The 23926-nt window shown below is 35.3% G+C and overlaps 4 protein-coding genes across 5 annotated transcripts; 3 read left to right on the top strand and 1 right to left on the bottom strand.

Moving 5' to 3' along the window:
- Positions 1–956: 956 nt before the first annotated feature.
- On the bottom strand, positions 957–3046 carry LOC108984209. The gene is made up of 3 exons (XM_018956086.2): positions 2776–3046; positions 2197–2526; positions 957–1658 (listed from the first exon to the last, which is right to left on the bottom strand). Exons 1-3 carry the CDS (start codon positions 2840–2842, stop codon positions 1471–1473), a joined length of 585 nt encoding a protein of 194 aa, XP_018811631.1. The 5' UTR covers positions 2843–3046; the 3' UTR covers positions 957–1470.
- A 6240-nt stretch (positions 3047–9286) lies between these two features.
- Positions 9287–13885, top strand: LOC108984216 (fructose-1,6-bisphosphatase, chloroplastic-like). The gene is made up of 4 exons (XM_018956095.2): positions 9287–9432; positions 12649–12853; positions 13027–13533; positions 13682–13885. Exons 1-4 carry the CDS (start codon positions 9287–9289, stop codon positions 13751–13753), a joined length of 930 nt encoding a protein of 309 aa, XP_018811640.1. The 3' UTR covers positions 13754–13885.
- A 916-nt stretch (positions 13886–14801) lies between these two features.
- Positions 14802–18396, top strand: LOC108984220. 2 transcript variants are annotated; one of them, XM_018956100.2, is made up of 5 exons: positions 14802–15306; positions 15941–16119; positions 16708–17068; positions 17275–17392; positions 17970–18396. In XM_018956100.2, exons 1-4 carry the CDS (start codon positions 14920–14922, stop codon positions 17353–17355), a joined length of 1008 nt encoding a protein of 335 aa, XP_018811645.1. In that variant the 5' UTR covers positions 14802–14919; the 3' UTR covers positions 17356–17392; positions 17970–18396. The 2 variants fall into 2 exon arrangements, with proteins under 2 accessions (XP_018811645.1, XP_018811646.1); XM_018956101.2 differs by having other exon boundaries at positions 14826–15306; positions 18024–18396.
- A 2305-nt stretch (positions 18397–20701) lies between these two features.
- Positions 20702–22403, top strand: LOC109016006 (L-type lectin-domain containing receptor kinase VIII.1-like). Its single transcript, XM_018998475.2, has one exon. The coding sequence runs from the start codon at positions 21077–21079 to the stop codon at positions 22133–22135; it is 1059 nt and encodes a 352-aa protein (XP_018854020.1). The 5' UTR covers positions 20702–21076; the 3' UTR covers positions 22136–22403.
- Positions 22404–23926: the final 1523 nt, after the last annotated feature.

The following is a 23926-nucleotide window of genomic DNA, read 5'->3' as shown; positions in this document are numbered from 1 at the left end:
AATTTCAAACTTCGTCTGAGTTCTCATATATATATGAAGGTTAAGATAGATAGTTTTGGAGATTTTAATTATTTAGGCATTGCCACATTTTAGGGTGGATGGCCTTTCTCGACTCCAAACAATGGCTGGATTGTATAAGATTGTACATGAGAATGTAGGTAATTACCTTAGAACAAACATTCCTCAGCCAAGAATTACATTAGCTTAAAAATTATAACTCAACAGTAAAAGTAATTCAAATATATCCTTATTAATTGTCTAAATGATATGATTCAATACTTCACTATAAATGTAAGTACTACAGTTATCATGAGACATTAAAAATCATTAATTTTCAAGTAGCGCTGTTGTTTTCAAGCATGCCATCTGATATAGTTCAAAATCTATTTTCTTTAATCTAAAATATTAAAGAATTTAATTAATTTGAGTATATTTTCTTATTCTTGAAAATGTATAAACATGGAGGGTGGATTTGCTTTATACGAGCTCACTACATCTTCTGCATGGTTGGAGGTAACATGGCATGCATGCATTGATCTCTACCGTCAAATATAGTTCATTTGGAAATACTACAGTTGGAACAAACTCTTCCTTTTAAAGCTAAGAAATATGGAAATCTAGAGATGCTTGCTTATATTAGGTTTTATGCTCCTATGTATTAGGTTATTTACTAATTAATCTTACGTACTATTTCAATCTTATTGATTGTGAACTAACAACTAACTCAATTACTCAAAATTTTGTACGGAATGTAAGGAGTCATACTTTGTTTACTGTTAATTTGGACACATTAATTTAAATAATTTTATTTTTTCTTCCAACTTGACAAATGTGGCAAACGGCTTTCCACGTTAAACCAACTGCTAGTATATTTATGCATGTGTGTGTGAACGAATAACTATATATCTGTAGAGTTTGGTAAATCTAGGCCGCGAGAGTTTATTCCAAAAAATATAGAATATAATATAGCTAGCCTATATAAATAGGCCGCATGATTAAAATTCATTAATCTCAACTTAAAAAATTATAAGGAGCATATATATGCTTTTGAATAAAATAGCATATAATATTGTTGAAATAGTTGTCAACAGTATATTCCATTGAGTTATTCTTTTCTCAAACTGATGTGTAGAGTAAACAATTTACATTACTTAAATTATAAACTTTGATTTATAAAATTCAAATTTTATAATTTATATTCAAAATAAAATTTTACCACGCAAATTGCGTGAGATGTAGAGACCTTATAACAATATTACTCCACACCAAAGCTGGAAGGATTGACCCTCGAATTTCAATCCTTCACTGATCCAACACATTCCCTCTCAATTTTACTAATATAAATCCCTCATTAAATTAAGCTAAATTTTAAAATAATGAGTACTCCAAAAACCATGCATCCAGATGGTCACATGATTACTGGGGAGCTGTAGCTCCAGAAACGTAGAAGGGAACAGTCTCGTATAATTTTCAAGATGGTGAGCCGGAAATAGGGCTAGGGGCTAGGGCAACACCAGAACCCAAAAGCTCAGTCTCATATAATTTTCGAGATGGAGAGCCGGAAATAGGGCCAGGGGCCACACCAGAACCCAAAAGCTCGCTCATGGAACGGTGAGGATTGGTGCGTTGTTTCTCACACAGGTCCGGCAAATATCCTCCTGCATAGTGCATATATATATATATAGATATATTAATTTCATGTCACAAAATCATACCATAATTTTTACGAAATACATGATGCAGCAATTATAATTAAAAGGAAAATCAATATGAGTGCTCCTGTTACAAGTAAGGATCATATAATCAATTAGCACTTGCATAATCTACACAAATATATTTAATTTATGTGAAATTATATTTGTAGTTTTAGGATGTGTAAATCTCGTTCATTTTCTTTGAAAAAATTAGATAAATCTCACACAAATTAAAAAATTATTTTTTTAATAGTAAATCTTATTTTTTTTAAAAAAATTAGTCTTGTCTTGCACAACCTAAGACTGTTATTACTAAGCTACATGTTGGTTTGTAAACATGACAGTGGTACAATTACTATGATCAAAACCAACATATATAGTTATTTAAAAACAAATTCAAAGTATATGTTTGTTATGCCAACTAATCTAACAAACTTCCACATCAATTGTATATTTGCGTTTTTGTGTTTTTAAAAAGTGAGTTTGGAAATATTAGTCTTACCCTCCCCAGCAGCCAAATTGAAGTAAAGATCGACAATGTTGGGGCACATTTGGTAACAATCAGGAGAGCAAAGCTTGGCAGTGGCTTTTGGATCAAGAAGGGCATCCGATGAGATTCCAACAGTGTTCCTCTCAACCCCACACGCTTCAACACATTTATCGGTCTCAATGTATTCAGTGATGCCGTTAACCAACACCTCTGATGTCTTGCATTGGTACTCCACCTTTCCATGATCACAAGCCACGGACGTCTCCAGCAAACACCTTTTGCCCGACGATGATATTGAAAATGCGCAAACATTATTTGGCAAATTCTCGCAAACAAGTTCAGCTACACATAAATGAACATATATCACAAGCACAGTTTAAAAAGAAAAACTACATTTTCAAATATGGAGGAATATGCAACTTCCACACTATGAACGTGACGTGACGTGACATGACATAATATGACATGACATGATTTGATTTGATTTGTAAGAGAATTTAGTTTTAACAATAGATCAACAATCAAAACATACACAATCCTTAACAAATAAATCACTCAGTGTAAGCATGACAGAGTGTGAAATAATCATACCTATTGCAGCATGGAGGAAGAGAGAAGAGAGGAAAAGAACCAAGGGCAGCTTGGATAAGAAAGCCATGGATGGATTAATGTGTGATGGTTTCTGCACGTACGTGCCCTGGTTCCAAAGGGAAATGTGGTACTATCTTTTAACGAATGGAATGTACTGAAAGGACAAGACAAACCCAATGTTTTGTGAGATGAAGTGAATGGAGGAGGTTTTACTTATATATATAGGTAATGGCTTTCTCGGACAATACAATGAATTAAAGCAGAATCCATGGCCTACATATAGGAAATTAAAGTCATATATAGGCTTTGAAGGCTCCATTGCTTGTTTGTGAATCCATCAAAATTAACTTATACCTATATTTGGAGGTTTGAGGTTAATTATATACCATATTCCAACTGTAAACTCCTTTGGGAAAACCTCACCTTGGGATTTGTTGCTATTTTTAAGTTTCTGTTTGTTTACCTTTTATATTATACACTCATTCCTGTTTTTGTTTGCCGTCAAATATTATTCTCTATTTTACATTTGTTTTTCAATTTTAATCACACTTGTTAGTATGATAGATTTTAAATTATCACAACCATTATAAAATTCTTTAAATATATATATATATATATACAGTAAATATATGTGACTAAAAATAATAAAATTTAAAATGCTGATTTGCCCTATTCCTAATTAATTAAGAATCAATTAAAATCAAAATTCTTTTTTTTTTTATCTTGAACCATTGGATGGATCATATATGCCTGCATATTGGACGTTGAAGTTCTCGAATATTGAACATGTAAAAAAGTCTAGGTACTTCCTTCTTTAAAAACAAAAAAAACAAAAAAAAAAACAGTCTAGGATCGAACTTCAAACTGTCCAACCCCTGTCCTATACCAACTTGGCCCCAAAAAAAAAAATTAAAAACACCATCAAACAACAAAATAAAGCATAAAGAATATATATCACTCGCCTTCAAATTAGTTGGATATATTTTTAATTTATATACATCTCATTTTCGAGTGATAAAAAATAAGTTTTTTTAAGCCAAAAATGTTTCTTCTTAGAAAATTTTTTGAGATTTGTTTACTATATATTATTTTTTTTTTTATAAGTAAATGGTGAATTTTATTGGAATGCGCAGTCATAAAATTTATCATATATATGCAAGAACGTGCTAGAGTGAATTTTTATAGGGCACCATTAATACAATAATTAAAAAATCAGATCAATTTCTTCTTCTTTTTTTAAAAAAAAAAAAAAAAAGCAAATTGTTAAGCCCCAAGAAATTTTTTTTTTTTTTTTTTTCTTTCTCTATCACAAATTCTAGGGGGGCAGGGGTATTCAGTCGGGTGACGTGGCACCATTAATAGAATAATTAAAAAATCTCAAGATAAATTTCTACTTTTTAAAAATCGAAACAAAATGTAAACCCTCTAAATTTTTTTCTCTCTCTCTCTTACAAATTCTAAGGGGACAAGACTCTTCGGTCGGGTGACGTGGCGGTAGGTAAGAGGCTGACTGGTGACGTGGCAAATACAGTGGCTGCTGATGTGGGTTTGAGAGAGTTGGGCTTTGGGGTTTGAAGAGTGTGGGCTGGAAAGAGAGAGAACTTACTTGGGCCGAGTAAGGCAAGGATCCAACTGTGGATACGTGAGATAGAGAAGCTCTAGTGCATGTCTGGTGACTGGTGCGTTGCGTGAGTAGATTTACACAATAAACTGTATATGGTAGATTATATATTCTAACATCCGATACCATACATAGCAGTACTATGGCATTTTGTATATTCTTGAATGTCTCCCCAGAATCATTTATGTTGGGGGTAAAATGAGCACATGTACGAGACCCACCAAAGGTCTATGGACGATTGAAGCCCACTATGCTAGGATGGACGGGAGAAATAGAAGATCTGACAAAGACAAAGGAGTTGATCGGACATAAAGTAAGGATGATGAGACATAAAGCAATGAGATAGATTAGAAGATGAGAGGGATAGAGATGAGACATGATGATAATGCTTGTGCTCAAGTAGCTCTTATATATTCTTAACTTGTTCTCACAAAGTAGCTTAATAATAAAGCTTTGTGTTTATAATTTGGGCAGACATTCCTAGTGATCAATAAGTTTGTGCTCAAGTGGTTTCTCTTCACCCAATGAGACATGATAGGAGTAAAGCTGCAATTTCAATACCTCCTTGGTGTATGAGGCATGATTGAGTTGAACTCGTTGGTAGTATTTGAGGGAACTCATTATTTTTTATTCCTACCAGGCTCACTAATTGGTATACTCTGGAATATGATGAAATGTTTATGCTTGGGATAAACAGGTCAAAATGGCTATTCCTTCCCATGTTTTCATGTTTTAAGAGTCAAAATTGATTTGAGCTCATTACTATATATGATTCAATCAAAGTTGACCTAATCTTGATTTGATATGTCTCTGTTTAGTTGACCTAATCTTGATTTTCTTAGCTAGAGGTTAAGATCCTTAAAAATAAAGTTGACCTATCTTGATTTTCTAAGCTCATTACTATGGTGCCTTCTTATGTTCTCGTGGTAATTGTTGATATTATTTTAATTTAATTCATTTGGAGGTAATCTATTTGGAAGTATACCTTATTAGTTTGTATTTTAATTTAATTTATTTGGAAGTAATCTATTTGGAAGGTGATGGAATAATGGAAAGTATTTATTTTAGATTAATAATTTTTATTACTTTATTTTTAGTGTGTTCTGCACAACTAAAAGAATATTTCATGCTTTATTTGCTGAGGCATGTTGTGGATTTTATTGTTGATTAAATTCTAGGAAAGTGACTTAAGTTTGTTTCTTATATTTTTATCTTCACCTTCCTATGGATGCCTCTTATAGTCTGAGGGTAATTTTAGTCTCCTACATTTGGTTAACGTGGCTTTTACTTGTTTTTAGATGAATCCTCCAACTTCAAAGGCACCAAAAAGAATGCATATGCTTGGAGCAGATCCTGAGAGAGTTTTCACATTAGTCTCATAGGGAGCCCTATAATATGAACGTGCATTATATTTTTCATATATCCTATTTTGTGTATTCTTTTTTTAAAAATTTTGTAAGGGACCTTTCTAGCAATAACAATTCGCCGGAAATAATTTTTTTAAAATTAAGAGTATTTATGGCGATCTATAAACGCCAGAAATAATTATTTTCATCCATCCAAATAGAGGCAAAAACTTATTTCCGGCACTTCATATAGTGGAAAATATGTATTTCCTGCTTAAAAAATCGCCGAGAAAACAATTAACTATGGTTGAACATATATTTACAACGAGAATTAGGGCCTCTTGCAGCAACACATACTCACCAGTAAAACTCAATATTTTTTGGCTAACAGGAAAACACCAGAAATTTGCTTACTTGGCTCAACAATTGCGGCTACGTTCCAGCGATGGGAAAACGGACATAAATAAGTATTTAGAACGAATGAATATAGGGCTTTTGCCATTGCCGGAAAAATTCGTTTTTCTTGTAGTGTACATGTAGAGAGTTTAGTGAGAATAAAGAGTTTGTATCAAACTCGGCTTATAGTAAATTTTATATCCTAGACCCATGGAAATTATAGGTCTTAGTGCCAAATCACGTAAATATAAGTCTTCTATATTTCTTGAAGTTTATTCTTAAGCAAGCTATAAATGAATACTTCAAGCACAGTATGGCTAAGAACATTCATGTGAGAGGAGAAGAACATTTGACCATATTATAAAGGCCAAAAAATGCATCAAACAATCTCTAATACGTACGTTTACCTCCAAATTTAATTTGTGAACTTATATACCCACTTGGAGCTAAATAACTGCCAATCTACAATGCATTTTCTCTCATATATATGTGCTAAGAATTCAGATTTAATAAATAAAAGTTAAAACCAAGATTCTTTTCTATTTAATTATATATTTTACGTGTTGAATTCCTTTACTAAGAAAGTCTAATTTACACATGAAAAAACTGTTAAAATATAAATTAGATAATTAAATTTTCTTAGCTTTAAGCTTTTGAAAATCTCATGGTTTAACAACATTTTTTTAAAAGGATAGCCATTGAATTTACTTATAACTCTCGCTTTTGGCATAGAAAAATCATGTACAAAAACTATATATATTGATTACAAAAGAAAGAAATATAACCAAAACATGTTAGGAACTAAGAGCTGATCATGTAAGTTAAACACACATATTTGTTATATGCATTAATATATGTCCAAAAATGTCGTGCTCCAAATGGATCTTCCATTTCATCTTCATTTTCCAATGTAAAGAGTTTTTTGTTTGTTTCTCTTTCCTCTGAATTCTCAATTCCCCGCTGCCTTTTTCCTAGTTTACTTCCAGCCCATCATTTGGTGCAATCTTCCATTGTGTTTGGCTCCACATTCCATTGTGCCTCAGAAAGCTTCATATATATTTCATCGCCGATCAATAATAGAAGCTTAAGTTAATTTGATTAAGGTAAGCCTTCTACGGATTCTTCATTGCTCCTTCGGTTTCGAGTTGGTTCGGGTTTATCAAAGTGCAAACGGATTTCGATATCAAAGTTAATTGTAGAGATCATCACTTTACTGATCCAATTAAAAGAGATATTGAAGATGTTTTGAGAAAAACTATCTCACGAGTTGAGTGAGAGAGCGTACTGTTATTCATATTTATAATATCATTTACAGTCTGTATAGTACCATGTACAATCTGTTTTATCTAAGGAAACTATACAAAATAGAAAGAACGCTAGAATAAAGGAAATTACACATTAACTATATACAGCAAGACAGATTTGACTTTCCAAGTTTGTTCATCATTTATCATGTTACAGCTTTGGGAAATATTGATGTTTGATTGTAGCTCATTTGCTTTGTCGTTTGCTTCATTCTTTATATTCCCCCTCAAACTTAATTGTGGTAGGTAACAGAGGCGAAGTTTATTTCTCAGAATTTTGAATGAACCCATTAGCAATGGCTTTGTAAAAATATCAGCAGCTGATCAAGTGATGTACCATACTTAGTTTCTAAGGAACCGAGGGCTACTCTCTCTCTAACAGAATGATAATCAAGCTCTATATGCTTTGTTCAAGCATGTAGAACAGGATTTACTAACACATACGCACTCATATTATCACAGTGTAGAGTTGGTGCTTTTGGTAGTGGAACTCCAAGATCTCTAAGAAGAATTGAGAGCCAAGTTAACTCAGCTGCAGTAGATGCCAGGGCCCTATATTCAGCCTCAGCACTTGATCTAGACACTATAGGTTGCTTCTTTACACTCCATGAGATACAATTTCTGCCAAGGAATGTGCAGTACCCTGATATAGATCTTCTTGTTGTTGGGCAACCAGCTCAATATGCATCAGAAAAACCATAGAGATCTAGTGTGTTGCTTGAGATGATTCATAGGCCAAGTATGGTAGTGCCCTGCAAGTACCTCAAAATCCTCTTAACAAGCTGGAAATGAGTGACAGTTGGTGTTTGCATGAATTGGCAAACATAGTTGACACAAAATGACAGATCTGGTCTTGTAAAAGTCAAGTACTGCAAACCTCCTACAATGTTTCTATAAGTTGTTGGATCGTGATATGGCTGATCAGAAGCAGTGAGATGTTGACCTTTTGATGGCATAGGTGCAGACAAAGGCTTACACTCATGCATATTGGCTCGAGTTAGCAACTCCATAATATACCTGGGCTGAGATAAGAAAAGATTGAGCCAAGTTAATGAACTTCTATTCCCAGAAAATGGTGAAGACAACCAAGATCTTTAATTGAGAATTGAGAACTAATCTTGGAAATCAGCCACTGAATTATGTTGGGATTGTCACCTGTTACCACCACATCATCTACATACAATAGAAGTATTAGTATCCCATGTTTAGAGTGACATATAAACAAACTTGGATCTACTGAACTTGAATAAAACCCAAGATGTAAAAGAAATTCATTAAACCTATCAAACCAAGCTCGAGGAGCCTGTTTGAGGCCATACAAGGCTCGAGTAAGTTTGCACACAAGCTGAGGATGATGCTCATTTTCATAGCCTGGTGGTTGATGCATGTAAACATGTTTGTTAAGGAAGCCATGGAGAAATGCATTCTTAACATCTAATTGATGAAGTTCCCAGTTTTGAATATTGCAAGTGTGAGAACCACTCTAATACTAGAAAGCTTCACAACTTAGGAAAAGGTTTCAGAGAAGTGCACACCATCCACTTGACTGAACCCTTTGGCAACTAGTCTTGCTTTAAGTCCACACCATCCAATGACATTCATGTCAGCAGTTCGTGGAACCAGTTCCCAACTGTGATTAGCTGCAAGTGCAGCTAGTTCTTCTTCCATTGCAGCAAACCATCCAGGGTGATTTCTTGCAGATCTTATAGACTTTGGCTCAGCAGGGTTGGAAACCAAATTATGCAAGTTTGCATAACAAGGGTTAGGTTTATGTATTCCACACCTAGATCTGGTTTACATAGGATGTGTTGGGAGTACCTGCACTGTAGGTTCAGCAGAAAAAGATGAAGCTGTATTTTGCAAAGGATTTGTTTTTGGATTTGATGCAGAACCCAAAGGAGGAAGTGAACAATTGCTCTCAGTTTAAACTAATGATGAGGGAGGAGGAGCAAATGCAGAGGGCAAAGGTTGCAAAACAGATTCCTTGGAAGTGACATTCTGCCATTCAATGAAATTGGAGAATTCCCCTTCAACAGGAGAAGAATCATATGACATAGTTGGCTTAGAATAAGCAAGGATAGACTCATCAAACACAACATGCCTTGATGTAAAGATTAGACCAATGGTTGGATAAAAGCATTTGTAGCCTTTGTGGTTGGTGTTGTATCCAATAAAGACACATGGCAATGACTTTGGTTCAAACTTATTGGACATATAATCTCCAAGATAAGGAAAACATCAATATCCAAAGGTTCGAATAATGCTATAGTCAAGATGTTTAGCATAAAGCCCGAAGAAAGGTGTGATACCCTATATTTTAGTGTATTTTAATTGAATGAGTATTTTAATTAATTAAAATATTGGTTCTCTTGTTTTAAATTTATTGGATTTCTAATTGGTTTATTTTTATGATTTTTAAGGTGTGAAATTTATTTTGATATGTTTTCTTAATATTAATTATTGTTTTGCATTTAAATTGCTCTTTAATTTAAATTAGTTTGTTTGTGGACTTTAAAATTATTGTGTTGTTGGATTTTTATTATTATTTTATTTTAGCTAGTCACTGCGTTAAAATTATTTTATTCAACTTACTGTTTTGAAATTCTTTTCGTTAGATCAATTTTGTGACCCAAGTTGTGATGATTGGACCTCATTTTTTTCCCTCACTTTTTTCTTTTTCTCTTTTTCTTTTTCCCTCTTTTTCTTTTCCTTCTTCTCTTTTCTTTTTCATATTTTTTTCCTCTACTTCCCTTCCTCCCGCGCTAGCCACCCTCCCCTCTCTCCCGTCCGTTTCTCTTCAGCCTCGCCGTCCCGCCACCATTGGCCACCATTTCTTCACCACACCACCATCGGCCCTCCAACCACCCAAACCACCATTCTCCAGCTCCGATCCGCCACCGATGAAGCCCATCTATTGCATTTTATTTGTGCTTTTTGGCTTTAGACCGCCGCCCACACCACCACCCACAGCCAACTACCACCACTAGTAGCTTCACCAACACCTTTAAACTGGCATCCCAAGTTTTCGTTTGTTCCCGTTCAAAAATTGGGTTATTTAGACCCATGGCCCTTGTCCATTTTACACTGTTGCGTTGTTGTACCGCCACTTCTAGCACCTCCTTGATCCTCCGAAAATTATATTGTAGCGCTGTAAGTATATTTCTAAAGAATTTTTGAGATTTAATTATATTTTTGCGCTAACCTGTATTTATTGCGAATTGGTTGGTTGTGCCGGACTGAGTCCAAGGAGTAAGGAGGGGTCGGTTGGATTGGAGTATGGAGTTGCTTGTGTGATTGGATTATGCACGGATCTTTTGGCTGTGAACATTTGTGTCGTGTTATTTATCATTGCATAATTGCACACACGTTCATGTTTGTAAATGAAAACTGGGTTTTCATGTGAAAAATAATTTTTTGGTACGTGTGTATCATGACCCCAAGCCAAGATGGGGTATTATCTCAGTGGAGCTCCTTTGGTCACTCGGGAGCGGAATATATTAAGTGACGTCTCCTAAGTTGTCTCTGGGTGACAACGAGATCAGACGGGATGGTAACGTCTTCATGCCGACTTCGTGGCCCCTCTTATTGGTGGGGATTAGAGGATGCTTGGCCACGAATTCGCTCAGCACTAAACTAGGCATCGCTCGTTACCAAGTCACTAGCACGGTCGTTACCCATGGTGTGACGAAGGGAGTCAGGGTGTGCGGATGGTCCCTAGAGGAGATCATGCATACGGTTGAATTGGATATTTGGGCCATTTTCTGGGAAAATGGCAGGAAATGTTTTAATGGAATGTTTTGGGCCAAAATGTTTTTTTTCTTCTATCATTAGGTGACAGAAGAAAAAAAAAAAACTCTATCAACTCGTAATGGCTCTCGATCCATAAAGAAAAACTATCTCATGAGTTAAGTGAGAAACTGTATTGTCATTCATATTTATAGTATCATTTACAGTCTGTATAATACCATGTACAATCTATTTTATCTAAGGAAACTATACAAAATAGAAAGAATGCTAGAATAAAGGAAATTACACATTAACTATATACAGCAAGATAGATTTGACTTTCTAAGTTTGTTCATCATTTATCATGTTCAGCTTTGGGAAATATTGTTGAAATATTGTTGCTTGATTGTAGCTCATCTGCTTTGTCGTTGGCTTCATTCCTTATAGATATTACTAATTGAGGTACTCCATGTAAGTTGTCTTATTGCCATTAAAAAATGCTAAATACATGTTTCAGACGTATAATTAAAATAAGAATAAAACCAAATTAAAAAAATGTGGATTTTCTTTTCAAATAGTTTGCACGTTTGGAACTTACACAAATCATTTTTCTTATTGCTAACAATGTACCATAACTATTAGCTACTTCGTTATCACAATTTGTATATGAATAGTGTTAGAGGTTGTTTGGAAACAATTTACATATTATCATATCTCATCACATCTCATATCATATCATCTCATTTCCTTACTATATATCATTTAAACTTAAATACTTTCAAACTAATTATTATAACTTTTTTAACTAATCATTACAATTTTTCCAAACTTTCAAAGAAAAAATAATTCAACTTTTTTCAAATTCCAAAATAAAAATTATATTAAAAAATTATATTCTAACAATATTTTAACTTTATAATATTTTTTATTCAATTTTTTCTCTCTCATTTCTCAAAATTTAATAAATAATTAAGTCAAACTATGTCATTACCATTTCCAAGCTATCTTATTATTATTTACAAAATTCTCATCTTATCTCATTTCTCAAATACTTTCTCCTTAGATACATTACTAGTTAGGCTAGCATGCACATATCACGCAATTATTTTAAAATAATGTAGGGTTTACTATTAAAAAGTTAGATTTTTTATTTACTGTATACAATGTGTTTTTTTTTTTTTTCCCAAATGTACGAGATTTGCCGGTTCACACTTTAAATCAACACTAGTTATTTTTGGATATCAATTTTATTATATACAGTTAGTTATTTTTGCAACTGCCTTCGTTTGGTTTCAAAAATCCTCTCAACTCATCTCAACTCATCATTACAACTTTTTCAAATCCCAACATAAAATATAATAAACAATTCAATTTTTTCAAATCCCAAAATAATAATAATATTAAAAAATAATATTCTAACAATATTTTATCATCTTAACTCAACTCAACTCAACTCACTTCAACATCCAAACACAACCAGGTCAAGTGGTCGCACAGAGATTATAGCATCAGAGGAAGAAGATGTACCTGTTGCAGTGGAGGAAACTTACTCTGGACACTACATTGTCGTGTTTGACCCTATTGACGGATCTGCCAATATTGACACCGTCTTAACTACTGGCTCCATCTTTGGCATTTATGGCCCTGACCGGCAATGCCTCGTCGACCTTGACGATGACTTCACGGTATTCTCATCTCATCTAAACTGCATAACCAAATCTTAATTATTTACCGTTTATGGTATAATGGGAAACAGCCTTTCTCAGGAAAAACCCGATTGCATATTGAAAACTCCTAATATTATTGCAGTATTGCTTCCATTCTACCTAATTGTTCAACTGTATGTGCAACAACACAGCTCGATCAAGCAAAACAGAAATGCATCATCGATGTATGCCAACCAGGCAGCAACCTACTGGCGGCTGGCTATTGCCTGTATTCAAGCTCAGTTGTCTTTACCCTTTCAATAGGGAAAGGGGTGTTTGCATTCACCTTGGACCCATCATATGGAGAATTTGTTTTAACACATGAAAATATTAAGATTCCAAAAACAGGGAAAATATATTCATTCAATGAAGGTAATTATGACCTATGGGATGAAAAACTGAAGACATACCTCACTCACCTCAGGCAGCCAGGCTCCAATGGAAAGCCCTATTCTGGCCGTTACATAGGATGCCTTGTCGGTGAAATCCATAGGATGCTGCTCCGTGGTGGTGTCTATGGCAACCCCAAGAACAAGAACAGCAAAAATGGGAACTTGAGACTCTTGTATGAGTGTGCACCAATGAGCTATCTAGTAGAACAAGCTGGAGGGATTGCTACAGATGGTCACCAGAGAATACTTGACATCAAACCAGTGCAGGTAATTAAACAAACGTACCTGCACTTTTGCAATTGATCATTTATATCACAATCTTAACAGGACATTGGAAATTTGTGCATGAGGATAATGTTCAACAAAAAATTAGAATAAAGCAGTAACGGCTGACATTTACTTGTTTCTCTGGCAGGTTCACCAGCGTACACCAATATTCACTGGAAGCCCAGATGAAATCGAGAAACTGCAAACATACTTGCTTTGATCACATATGTCTTAATTCTGCATTCAGATTATTCCTTTGAATATGTTTTAAGCATTTCAACACATTAGAACGAACATAGAAAAGGGAGAAGGATAAGTACATCTGACCAGGAAGTCAATTTCAAAATTAATTTGTTACCGGCAACCTCCACAGAAATGTACAGTCATGTAATCCCACGGAATGAATGGATAGTTTAATGCTTTTTGAAAAATAAAGATGGCTGGCATCCTTTGTTGTAGGCACAGGCACTATGTCAGCATACCAATGATTCCTTCAAACGTTGATCAGTTTCTTGCAGGGCAAGTATCTTGATTCAAAGAATCTCGATGACTTTTTAGTTTTTGCTGCAATTTGTAACAACTAAAACTAGTAAATCCAATGCTACCTACGCATATGAATGTTGAGGTGATTTGATCTGCATATGTAAGAAATAGGTTGATCAGATGGATTTGGCTCATTTGTTTTCGTAGATGAGATAAGATGAGTTGAGATTAAAATTAAAAAGTTAAATAAAGTATTGTTAGAATATATTTTTTAATATTATTTTTGTTTTAAGATTTGAAAAAGTTGAATTTTTTATTTTATTTTGTATTAAAAGTTGAGAAAGTTATAATGATTAGATGAGATAAGATGTTTTCTAAAAACAAACGAGACATTTTATATGAAATTGAAAAGGTAGTGAGTCTCCTCAATAATTTATTTGAGATGGATTGAAGTAATCTATCATCTAAACACAAATCGTTTGAATAGAGAAATGGTTTTATCTCGTCTCATCTCATCATTATAATTTTCTTAAATTCTCGTACAAAATATAATAAATAATTCAACTTTTTTAAATTTTAAAATAATAATAATAATAATAAATAATATTTTATTTAACTTTTAAATTTAATTTAAAATTATTTAATCTCATCTTATTATTCAAACCGACTTAAAAATTAAAATATTTAAAATTAGAATATAGATAGCTATTTATATTTGGCAAAAGGAAATTGATTTTCTTTGTCTAGTTGAAGTTTTTTTAACCTTGATGGGTGTGGACTATGGTCTCTGGATTATTAACACAGGCCCATTAGTAATCAGATTCACATCCAACACCAACCTCCACTCATCCCCTCCACCACAACTTCAGGAAAAAGAGAAAAATCCACCTCTGCCAGAAGAAGATGAAGCAAGGACTTCTACCATGGAGGAGTCCTTGCCAACACTCTCTCTCCCTTCCCTCCTTCCCCTTCCCAAACCTCGTGACCAAACGCCCCCTACTATCTATTTCCGCAAGCACCGCGCAGCTCCCAGCCAGGGAGAGAAGGCGGCTCAGGAACGAGAGGAGGGAGAGTAAAACCACCACCAACTGGAGAGAACAAGTGGAGGAAAGGCTCATGAAGAAGCCCAAGAAGAGGTACGCCTCTTGGACCGAGGAGCTCAACCTCGATAACCTTGCTCAACTGGGTCCCCAATGGTGGGTGATTCGGGTCGCCCGGATCAGGGCCGAGGAGACGGCCGAACTCCTCGCTCGTTCACTGGCTAGGAACTTTCCCGACATTGATTTCAAGGTAATTTGACGCTGAGCGCTCTGAATTACGATTGTCAATTTCTGGATTTCTATAATATGCATTTCTTTACATTTATTACTTCCTACGGGACCGAGTGTGTTTATATCCATGATCTAATTAGACTTTCTAAGAATTACTTTTGAATGAATGTTCCTCAATGGCGTAAACTGCCAATAAATAGTGTGAACTTCACGTGGAAAGAAACGGAATTTGTCTATAATTCACATAGTCTCCATTGTTATGATGCTGTATAAAGTGATCGATATGATTCGCAAGGAATTTGGTAAAATTTCGAATGTGTTGCGAAATTGAGAAATATTCTGATGACAACTTGCTCTTATTGTTTTATGGTATGATTAATGGCATCCATATACACTAGCACAAAACCATAATAAACTCAACACGATGAAAGATTGACGAATTCTTTTTGCCTAACTTGTTGCTAACATCACGACAGGGTGCAGACCAAGTATCTTATACTTCGACTTTCTGCAGTTTGCAGTGTTACATGCAAAAAGTTATTGACACTTTATTTGTTTGATGCTATTTTTGTGGGGCACTAAGATAGCAAACAATGGATGCTGCGGAAATTAAGATTTTATAGTTTTTACAACCCTGCTGAGTTTGTTTACAGGTCTATGCTCCGGCAGTCCATGTGAAGAGAAAATTGAAGAACGGTTCCCTTTCAGTTAAACCAAAGGCCCTATTTCCTGGGTGTGTTTTTCTAAGATGTGTATTGAACAAAGAGCTACATGACTTCATACTAGAATTTGATGGAGTTGGAGGTTTTGTTGGTTCCAAAGTTGGAAATACGTGAGTATTTTTTTTTTTTTTTTTCTTTTGTACTTGAAATATTTGTTGCTTCAAAATTCATATTGCCTAATCTAGAAAGTAGAATGGATGGGAAACACTCATGTGAAAGAAAATGCAGACATCGTTGCAAAAAGCCCAATGAAAAGAAGTCTAAAAGGACTAAGAAATGTTTTTTGTATTATTCCATTTAATTATCTGAATTAAGCCCTGTGTTGGTCTCATTTGGATCGCCAGCCCTCATTCATGGTGTACTTGCATGACATATATGTGTATATTTTGAATCCGTATTATGACTCAGACTTGACTTAACCTGAAAAGAAAGAATCCAAGGGACTTTGATACTTCTGATAGAGTTTCTTGTCAATTTATGATCTGGTATATAGGCTTATTCTCTAGCCAAAGGGGAGGAACATGTAAATTTTTGGGTTAAGTTTTCTGGTGTACCGGTCTTTGTGGGTCCTTAGATAGCCACCATCTCATGTCTGTTGACTGCAAATCTCGGAACCATGTTTTATAGGTGTTCTCTTAGCATACTACCTTCATTATCTACTTTGATCTGTGTAATTAGAAGCTGTTCTTTGAATGCAGGAAAAGACAGATCAACAAACCGAGGCCAGTCTTTTCTGTTGACATGGAAGTGATCTTTAGACAGGCAAAAGAGGAACAAGAAAAAGCTGACCAAGCTTTTGAGGAAAGCCAGCAAGAAGGAAGCCTCAACTCAGGGATGCTCAGTCTTGACTCTCATTTAGATCCCAATGACAACACAAAATCTGTTATGGATTCCAAGCCCAAAAGGAGATCCAGAAAAGCTTCTAATCCTGTCGCAAACAGTTCATCTACAGCAAAGGATTATAAGCTCCTTGTCCCAGGTTCAACCGTTCGAGTTGTATCTGGGACGTTTGCAGAATTTGTTGGCAGCCTTAAAAAGTTGAATCGCAAAGCTGGAAAGGTGTGGCATTCTTTCTCACAGATAGTTGACATAAAGAGGTGTATGTCAGATAATGTGTGCCTGCATGCTGTATAAAAGATCCTTAATGATCCAATTGATGCTTTACAGGATACAAAAAAGTCCTTGTGACAACAATAGTTTCTCATTTCCTACTAATCTACATCAGAATTGAGGAATGATGTTTCTAGAAAATCTTCTTCATGCAGGCAACTGTGGGATTCATGCTATTTGGGAAGGAAAGCTTAGTAGATCTCAATCTTAATGACATTGTTGCAGAGGCTAACTGATGTAAATAATGTCACTCCTTTTGATCATCAATTTAGGGTGGGTTTCTTGATCTTGTGATATATACCTCTTTTTGCGGATATTTCTTCCTTTTTCTGTCTGGAGAATATTGTGGCCCCAGTATCATATGCGTGTTCCAATATGAGGCACGCAGTATAAGCTATCATTGTTTATATATTGGGTTTAAATATTTCAACATATTGAGTTGCTTCTAGATTCTTGCTTCTCAAGATGTTTACATACTACATAGCATGCCTCATCAGGTCAGTAATACAAATCATGAAAGTTTCTGTTTGAGGTCTAACACTTTTTGCTGAGGGTGGGCTTAATTAGGTTTGGATATTGAGTTTGAGATGAGATGAAATGAAATGAAATGAAGGTTGTATAAAATATTGTTAGAATATTATTTTTGTTTTGAAACTTGAAAAAGTTGAATTATTTATTATATTTTGTTTGAAAGTTTGGGAAAGTTGTAATGATTAGATGAGATGAGAGCCTTCTTGTATCCAAACAAGGCCTTTGTTTAGCTGGCGTTATGTTCAAAAATGGGATGACCATGCATATAACTTGTGTCATATACATTTCTAAGTGCATATGCTGTCAAGTGATCTACCAGGGAATGCAGAGGTTGGTATGTTGCCTCACTATTTTGGCTCTATCCTCTAGCCAGACATTGAGCAAGGATGCAGATCCCAGGCCTGCTAGGATACTACAGTAATAGATCCTAGACGATGCAGCTGAGGAAATGCAAGGCGCAAAATGTTTCATTATTCTAGTATGGAATGAAAAAAGACCTCAATACTGTGCAGAGGTCTCAGAATCAAGTATCCTAGCAGTGGGAGATCTAGTATCTCAAGTAACTGTGAAAATAATAGGTCCTTTTATCTTTTCTCACTTGCCCATTGTTGCGGCATTTGAAGCTTGTTCCTTCAGATGGACAAGTTTTTTGTTCTAGTTGTTTTTTTATATAAGCTTGTAATAAGATTATCCTGCATGCAGATGCTCTCAATTCAAGAAGACATTGAGTTATATTCTCTCTCTAATTCTTCATGTTCGTGCATGAAATGTTGGTTATGTTCTCTACAGATACGTTGGTAGCATGCGCACTCAGTTTCCTTGCTTGTTGACAGCATTTTAGCTTTTGCAGCCTGCAGGGAGAATTTTTGTATACTTTTTAAGCTGAACAATTGAAGTCCTTAGGCCCACCTCAAAGCTGTTTAGGCAAAGTGGATTCAATCCACTCTTTTTTGTTCCTGCTTCGATGTTTTAAATCGGCGAAACTGCTCAGGGCCCCATGGGATGAATGGTCCTAACATGCGTCACTTGTGCAAATCATCAGGCCACACCAAGCAATAAGTTTGCCAGCACATCTTTTAAAAATTTCTTTGAAGTAGACACAACAATTCTTTTTGTCACTGGCACTGCAACGCAAGTGACACCTCCCTCACCCTGATCTCATGTAAAGATAATTGAGCCCAATAAAATAAATAAATAAATAAAATAAAAATAAAAAGAAGAAGAAGATTGCCAGAATCAAGATTTTGGAGATCAAAATCAGTTTATTTTCAGAGTCTCCAAAGGATGCTTTCAGGTCCTGAATTTATCAATTCAATTCAGTCTAATTTTAAGTTGAGTCTAATATTCAGATACTAAATTCTTAAATTATTAAACTTATTTCAATTTAAAAAAAATTTTATACGTGAGATCCACAATTTTTTTTAACTTCTTATAAATATATCTAAATTCATCTTAACATATAAATACATTTAAATTCATCTTAAATAAGATTTACAAAATATACTTCATCATCTCAACTTAACATCCAAACGGGACCATGTCATGGATAACAACATCAACTAGTGTGGTGGTTGTGTCGGATTGGAAACTGCATATTCTGGATAAGGTCCAGCTCACCCCTGCCTCAATATTTCGCATTGAGAGGAGATGTATAATCTTACTTTCCATTGATGACATTTTTTATGCTTGACTCTAAAGGCTAATGACGATGTTGTACTTCCTTAACTATAAAGGCTAAAGTTGAAAACAAAAGTTTAAGAGTGTTGTTAAAGACTGGAGTTGGTGATGACACAGCTCAAAAGCTTAGTGGTCCATTCTTCAAATTTAATGCCTAAACTCATGCAACTGTCACGAGTCTTGTCTTGTGGTTCTTATCTTATTTTCTAGGCAAGGGAGACCTAACAGTGGATTAACATTAATTTACAATTCAGATAGATAGAGATAGCCATACTCTCTGTAAATCTCACAGCCTTCATCCTCACTGCATTAACTTAAGGCTAATGTGCCAAATGTCAATGAAAATAAACTTTTTCAAGTGATTTTATAGAGAAAAAGTCTTCTTCTAAGTGAGTTTGTGCACCAAACTGAACATCAATACTAACATGTAAGGTATCCATTTAATCAAATGGTATAAATTAAATATAGAAATGATTTTCACGACCTTTTTTTAAAAATTTTCTTTTTTTATTTTTTCTTTTTTTAAAAAAAAATTATATTAATGTCGATATACGATTTGATACACCAAATCGTTTGTACCTAACATAACTTTTTTATAAATTAGTCTGAGATCTACTTGACATAACTTTCGAAAATTCCTATAAAAAAAAGAAAACAAAAAAAAGGTTGCTATTACAAACTTCATTATTCATACATGCGATTTTACTTCATTAAATGAGAGACAGGGTTGTCATACCAAGACCACAGAAAGCACGCGCATATTAGTTTTTGGCTGAAAAGAGTTTGCTAAAGTAGGCACTGCTTGGTGGGTGCGCAAGTTAGAAACAAAATGGTCCCAAGAATAGCTTTTCCATTGACAGAATTTGAAAACGGGAAGAACGAAAGAGTGTGATAAAACTGCACACTCGCTGCCTGTGTTTTACAGCTGTCCTTTGTTTAGTCATTCTCATCACGAGGATTTCGAACTAAAAAAAGAGATACATTTATTCATAATATTTAACGATTAAGTGTGCATTGATATGTTGAAGTGAGTTGAGTTGAAATAATAAAATATTATTAAAATATTATTTATTATTATTATTATTATTTTAAAATTTGAAAAGATTAAATTATTTATTATATTTTATATTAAAATTTAAAAAATTATAATAATAAATTGAGAGGAATTTTAGTCTAAACGAAGCCTAAATATTAAAAAAAAGAATTCAGGAGTTTTTTTCTCTGAGTTTGATAAGTTTTTCAATTGAAAAATTATTTTTAATTATTATTCATCGCTCCATATTTTATGAAAAAACTTCACATTTTATAAAAACAAATTATAAAAATAAATAATATTGAAAGACTACATTCCTCTTTTCAACTGCCTTTAATTCGAGTTTACGCAACTTTTTCGACAACTTACAGAGGAAAGAAATGGTTATGGTAGAGAAACGTGAATACACAATTTACAGAGACTCCACTAGTGAATTTAACAAAGCACGAGTGTAGAACTGCAAAATATCTTCTTCATATTCCCCCAGTCAGCTACCACTCAGAGAAAGTGAGTCAGATTTTGCAGAACCGAGTAACTGTATTTAATTTTCACAACCTCCAAGCCTACCACGCCCATTATTCTTTACATTCCTCCTCTGCTTTTCCGCTCTCGAACCCTAGAAAAATTCACCTTGGATGCAAATGGGTCCACCCCACAAACCTTAGAATCCCACCAGTTCGCGCACAACCAGGATTCAGCAAAAACCCACTTCACCCATGGCCACATTATCCATTTCCGGGCACCTCGCTGTCTTAAGTTTCTTGATTTTGTTCTTCGAATCATTGGCTATAGACCCAGATTCTTCTTTCTCATTCACACGGTTTGAGAATGATTCAAGAGTCGAGTCCAAGATCGCTCTGTATGGGGATGCAAAGGTTGTTGATGGCGGCTTTCAACTCACTGGTCAAGCGAGTTCGAGTGCTGGACGAGTTATGTACAAGAGCCCCATTAAACTTGTGGAAGGTAACTCCAGAAATCTAGTTTCTTTTTCGACATACTTCTCGTTCTCGATGTCTACGGGCAATGGCGGTTATTTAGATTTCCTTATGGTTCCAAGTGGTTTCAACATAAGTGAGCTTGGCAATACTTCATCTGGCCTTTCTCTAGGATCTGGGAAGACTAAAATTAAGGTTGTTGCTGTCAAGTTTTATACGTTAAGGGATGATGCTAATGGTTTGGTTAAGAATCATGTGGGAATTGGTGTGGGTAGTTTTGTATCAGCGATATTTAGCAATGCGTCAGTTTCTAATTTTAGTCGTAGGAGTGGAAAAACACATGCTTGGATAGATTACGAAGCGGGTTCAAAGCGAATAGAGGTTAGGTTGAGTGAAGATGGTCATTTGAGGCCCTCTGGTCCGTTGCTCTCGTACCGAATGGATTTGTCAAAAGTGTGCAAGGATGAGCAAGTGTTTGTAGGCTTTAGCTCGTCCAGCAGGAATTCTTCCAGTACATATTTTCTGCATTCATGGTCTTTCAAGCTTAGGCATGTTCCGAATTGGATGCATTCCGAGCCATTGGATCCCAAGGCATTTGCTAAAAGCACAAAAACTTTGGCAGCTCGAAAGAGTTGCGACTGTCTCTCAAGATTGCTGGCTATAATGATTTTAGGTGCTGCCTGCGGAGCATTGGTGGCATTCACTGTGTTGTATTTGTGGACAATATTTGGCAATAGGCGTCCAGTGGTGCCGGAGGAGGAGTTTTCCATGCAGCCCATGGATTGCGACTACAAGAAAGTCAGAGTAGTTGTAGAGAAAGCCATCAAAGATGGCAAGTAGGTGTTTGAGGTTCTGTTGGATGCCGTGTTGTAAATCAGTATCTTGCTCTTGTAGCTTCGCGTTTTGTAACATTCTTGTGATTTGGTTATCAATTGTCAAAATGTGGTTTTGGTAGCATATTCTCCAATCTGGGTGAACACCAGAATCATTCTAGAAAAACCATCCTCCGTTTCATGGCTCAAATGTCCTTTTGCTGGTTTTTTGAAACCTTTTTACTATTTGTAATACTCCATATGATAAAAATAAGGGTAGGTGGTATATGAGATCCCACATTGCTTGAGAAAAAAAAGTTCTTACTCTTTATAAAGTTTCAATTGGGCTCTAATTATATCATTGACTAGTCCTTTTTAGAATATAGATCATATGGTTTGAGTCTTCTATCCGGACGTTACACTTTTAATGCCTTCTCACAATTATTTAGGCCCTGCTTGTGAAGCAATAGATTTGCTTCCAAGCCTTTGAGTCATTGCTATTGAGATTTTAACAATCTGACCAAACTTTGTTGTCAATATTCTTTGTATAGTTGGCATAGCAATTTGGGGGAGAATTAAGTGGCTACCAAGAGCTACCATGCTGCAAGCAAAAAACCTTGCATGCATATAAATAAGAAAAAGGCTATTTGCACTAGGGAGGGGAACACGCCGCGTACCTGGGCCCTCCACGTAGACACCAGAAGAAACACTGGGTTTCAACTTGGATAATCCACTTCATGCGAATGCTCCCCGTTTCAACTTGTGAAATCTCATCCTCCCCTTCGTGCAAACACTTCCCTTCGTCAAGCAGGCGACCTCTCTGCACACTGAATGAGAAATATCCCCTGCTTGAGCATTCTTGCCACCTTATCTCTCCCCAGTCTTGTAAACCTTGGGCTATTCCTCATTGTCTGCCCGAAAGAGGCCACGATGTCGAATTCCGGAAACAGGCCCTTTCAGGTCCAAGAAATCGACTACACGTGAAACCATTCTACCTAATTTGAAAATATCACAACCAATAATCGACGCCAATTTAGCAATCAGTAACAATTTGTTATCTTTCCGCATCACGACATAGGCGCAAGCACCGATTAGGATAGGGAACCAATCGCCTTGGCCAAATTCGTGGCCACCGAACTGGGCATCGAAGTTGTCGAACTCCTGGACGAGGCCACAAGCGGAACATACCAGGCTCCCCGTGATGTCGTCGTTGACGAGGGACTTGCTGCGGCAACTGGTGCAACCGCATGAGCCGCTGGACATTGTGCATCCGTATTTGATTACAGCGAAAACCTAGGATCTAACCAAAATTCTTTGATCAGGGGTTCCTCTCTCTATTCGAAACCATCCTATGGAGAAGAAGCGTAAAGCTTTAAAAACACTCCGTTGCGAGTCGGCGAAAATAATTTTATGGAAGAAAATCTTGAGAGTAAGATCCAGACTTTGATCAGGAGTTCTTCTCTCTATTTGCGTCGATGGAAATTGAGAGTAAGAACCAAACTTTGTTGTATGATCTCTCAAGCTTTACAAATGCTTCGTTCCCGCATTTTTTTTTTTAATATATCAGATGATGTGGCATGAGATTCCCCCTTGTATACCATCTCGTGTATCTGTAGAAGAACTGTATAAATAAATAACTGAATCCTTATTACTTTTTATGATATAAGAGGATGAGAGATCCCACAATATTTGGAAAGGAAAAGTTCTTATTCTTCATAAAATTTCAATAGAAACTCTAATTATATTATTTGATTAGTTCTTTTAGAGTATAGATCATATAGTTTAAGCCTTCTTCCATTGAGAGACGTTACACTTTTAA

Source organism: Juglans regia, chromosome 4 (assembly GCF_001411555.2).
Source record: "Juglans regia cultivar Chandler chromosome 4, Walnut 2.0, whole genome shotgun sequence".
NCBI lineage: Eukaryota > Viridiplantae > Streptophyta > Magnoliopsida > Fagales > Juglandaceae > Juglans > Juglans regia.
Note: the sequence above shows the minus strand (reverse complement) of the source record. Positions and strands in the feature narration are given on the sequence as shown.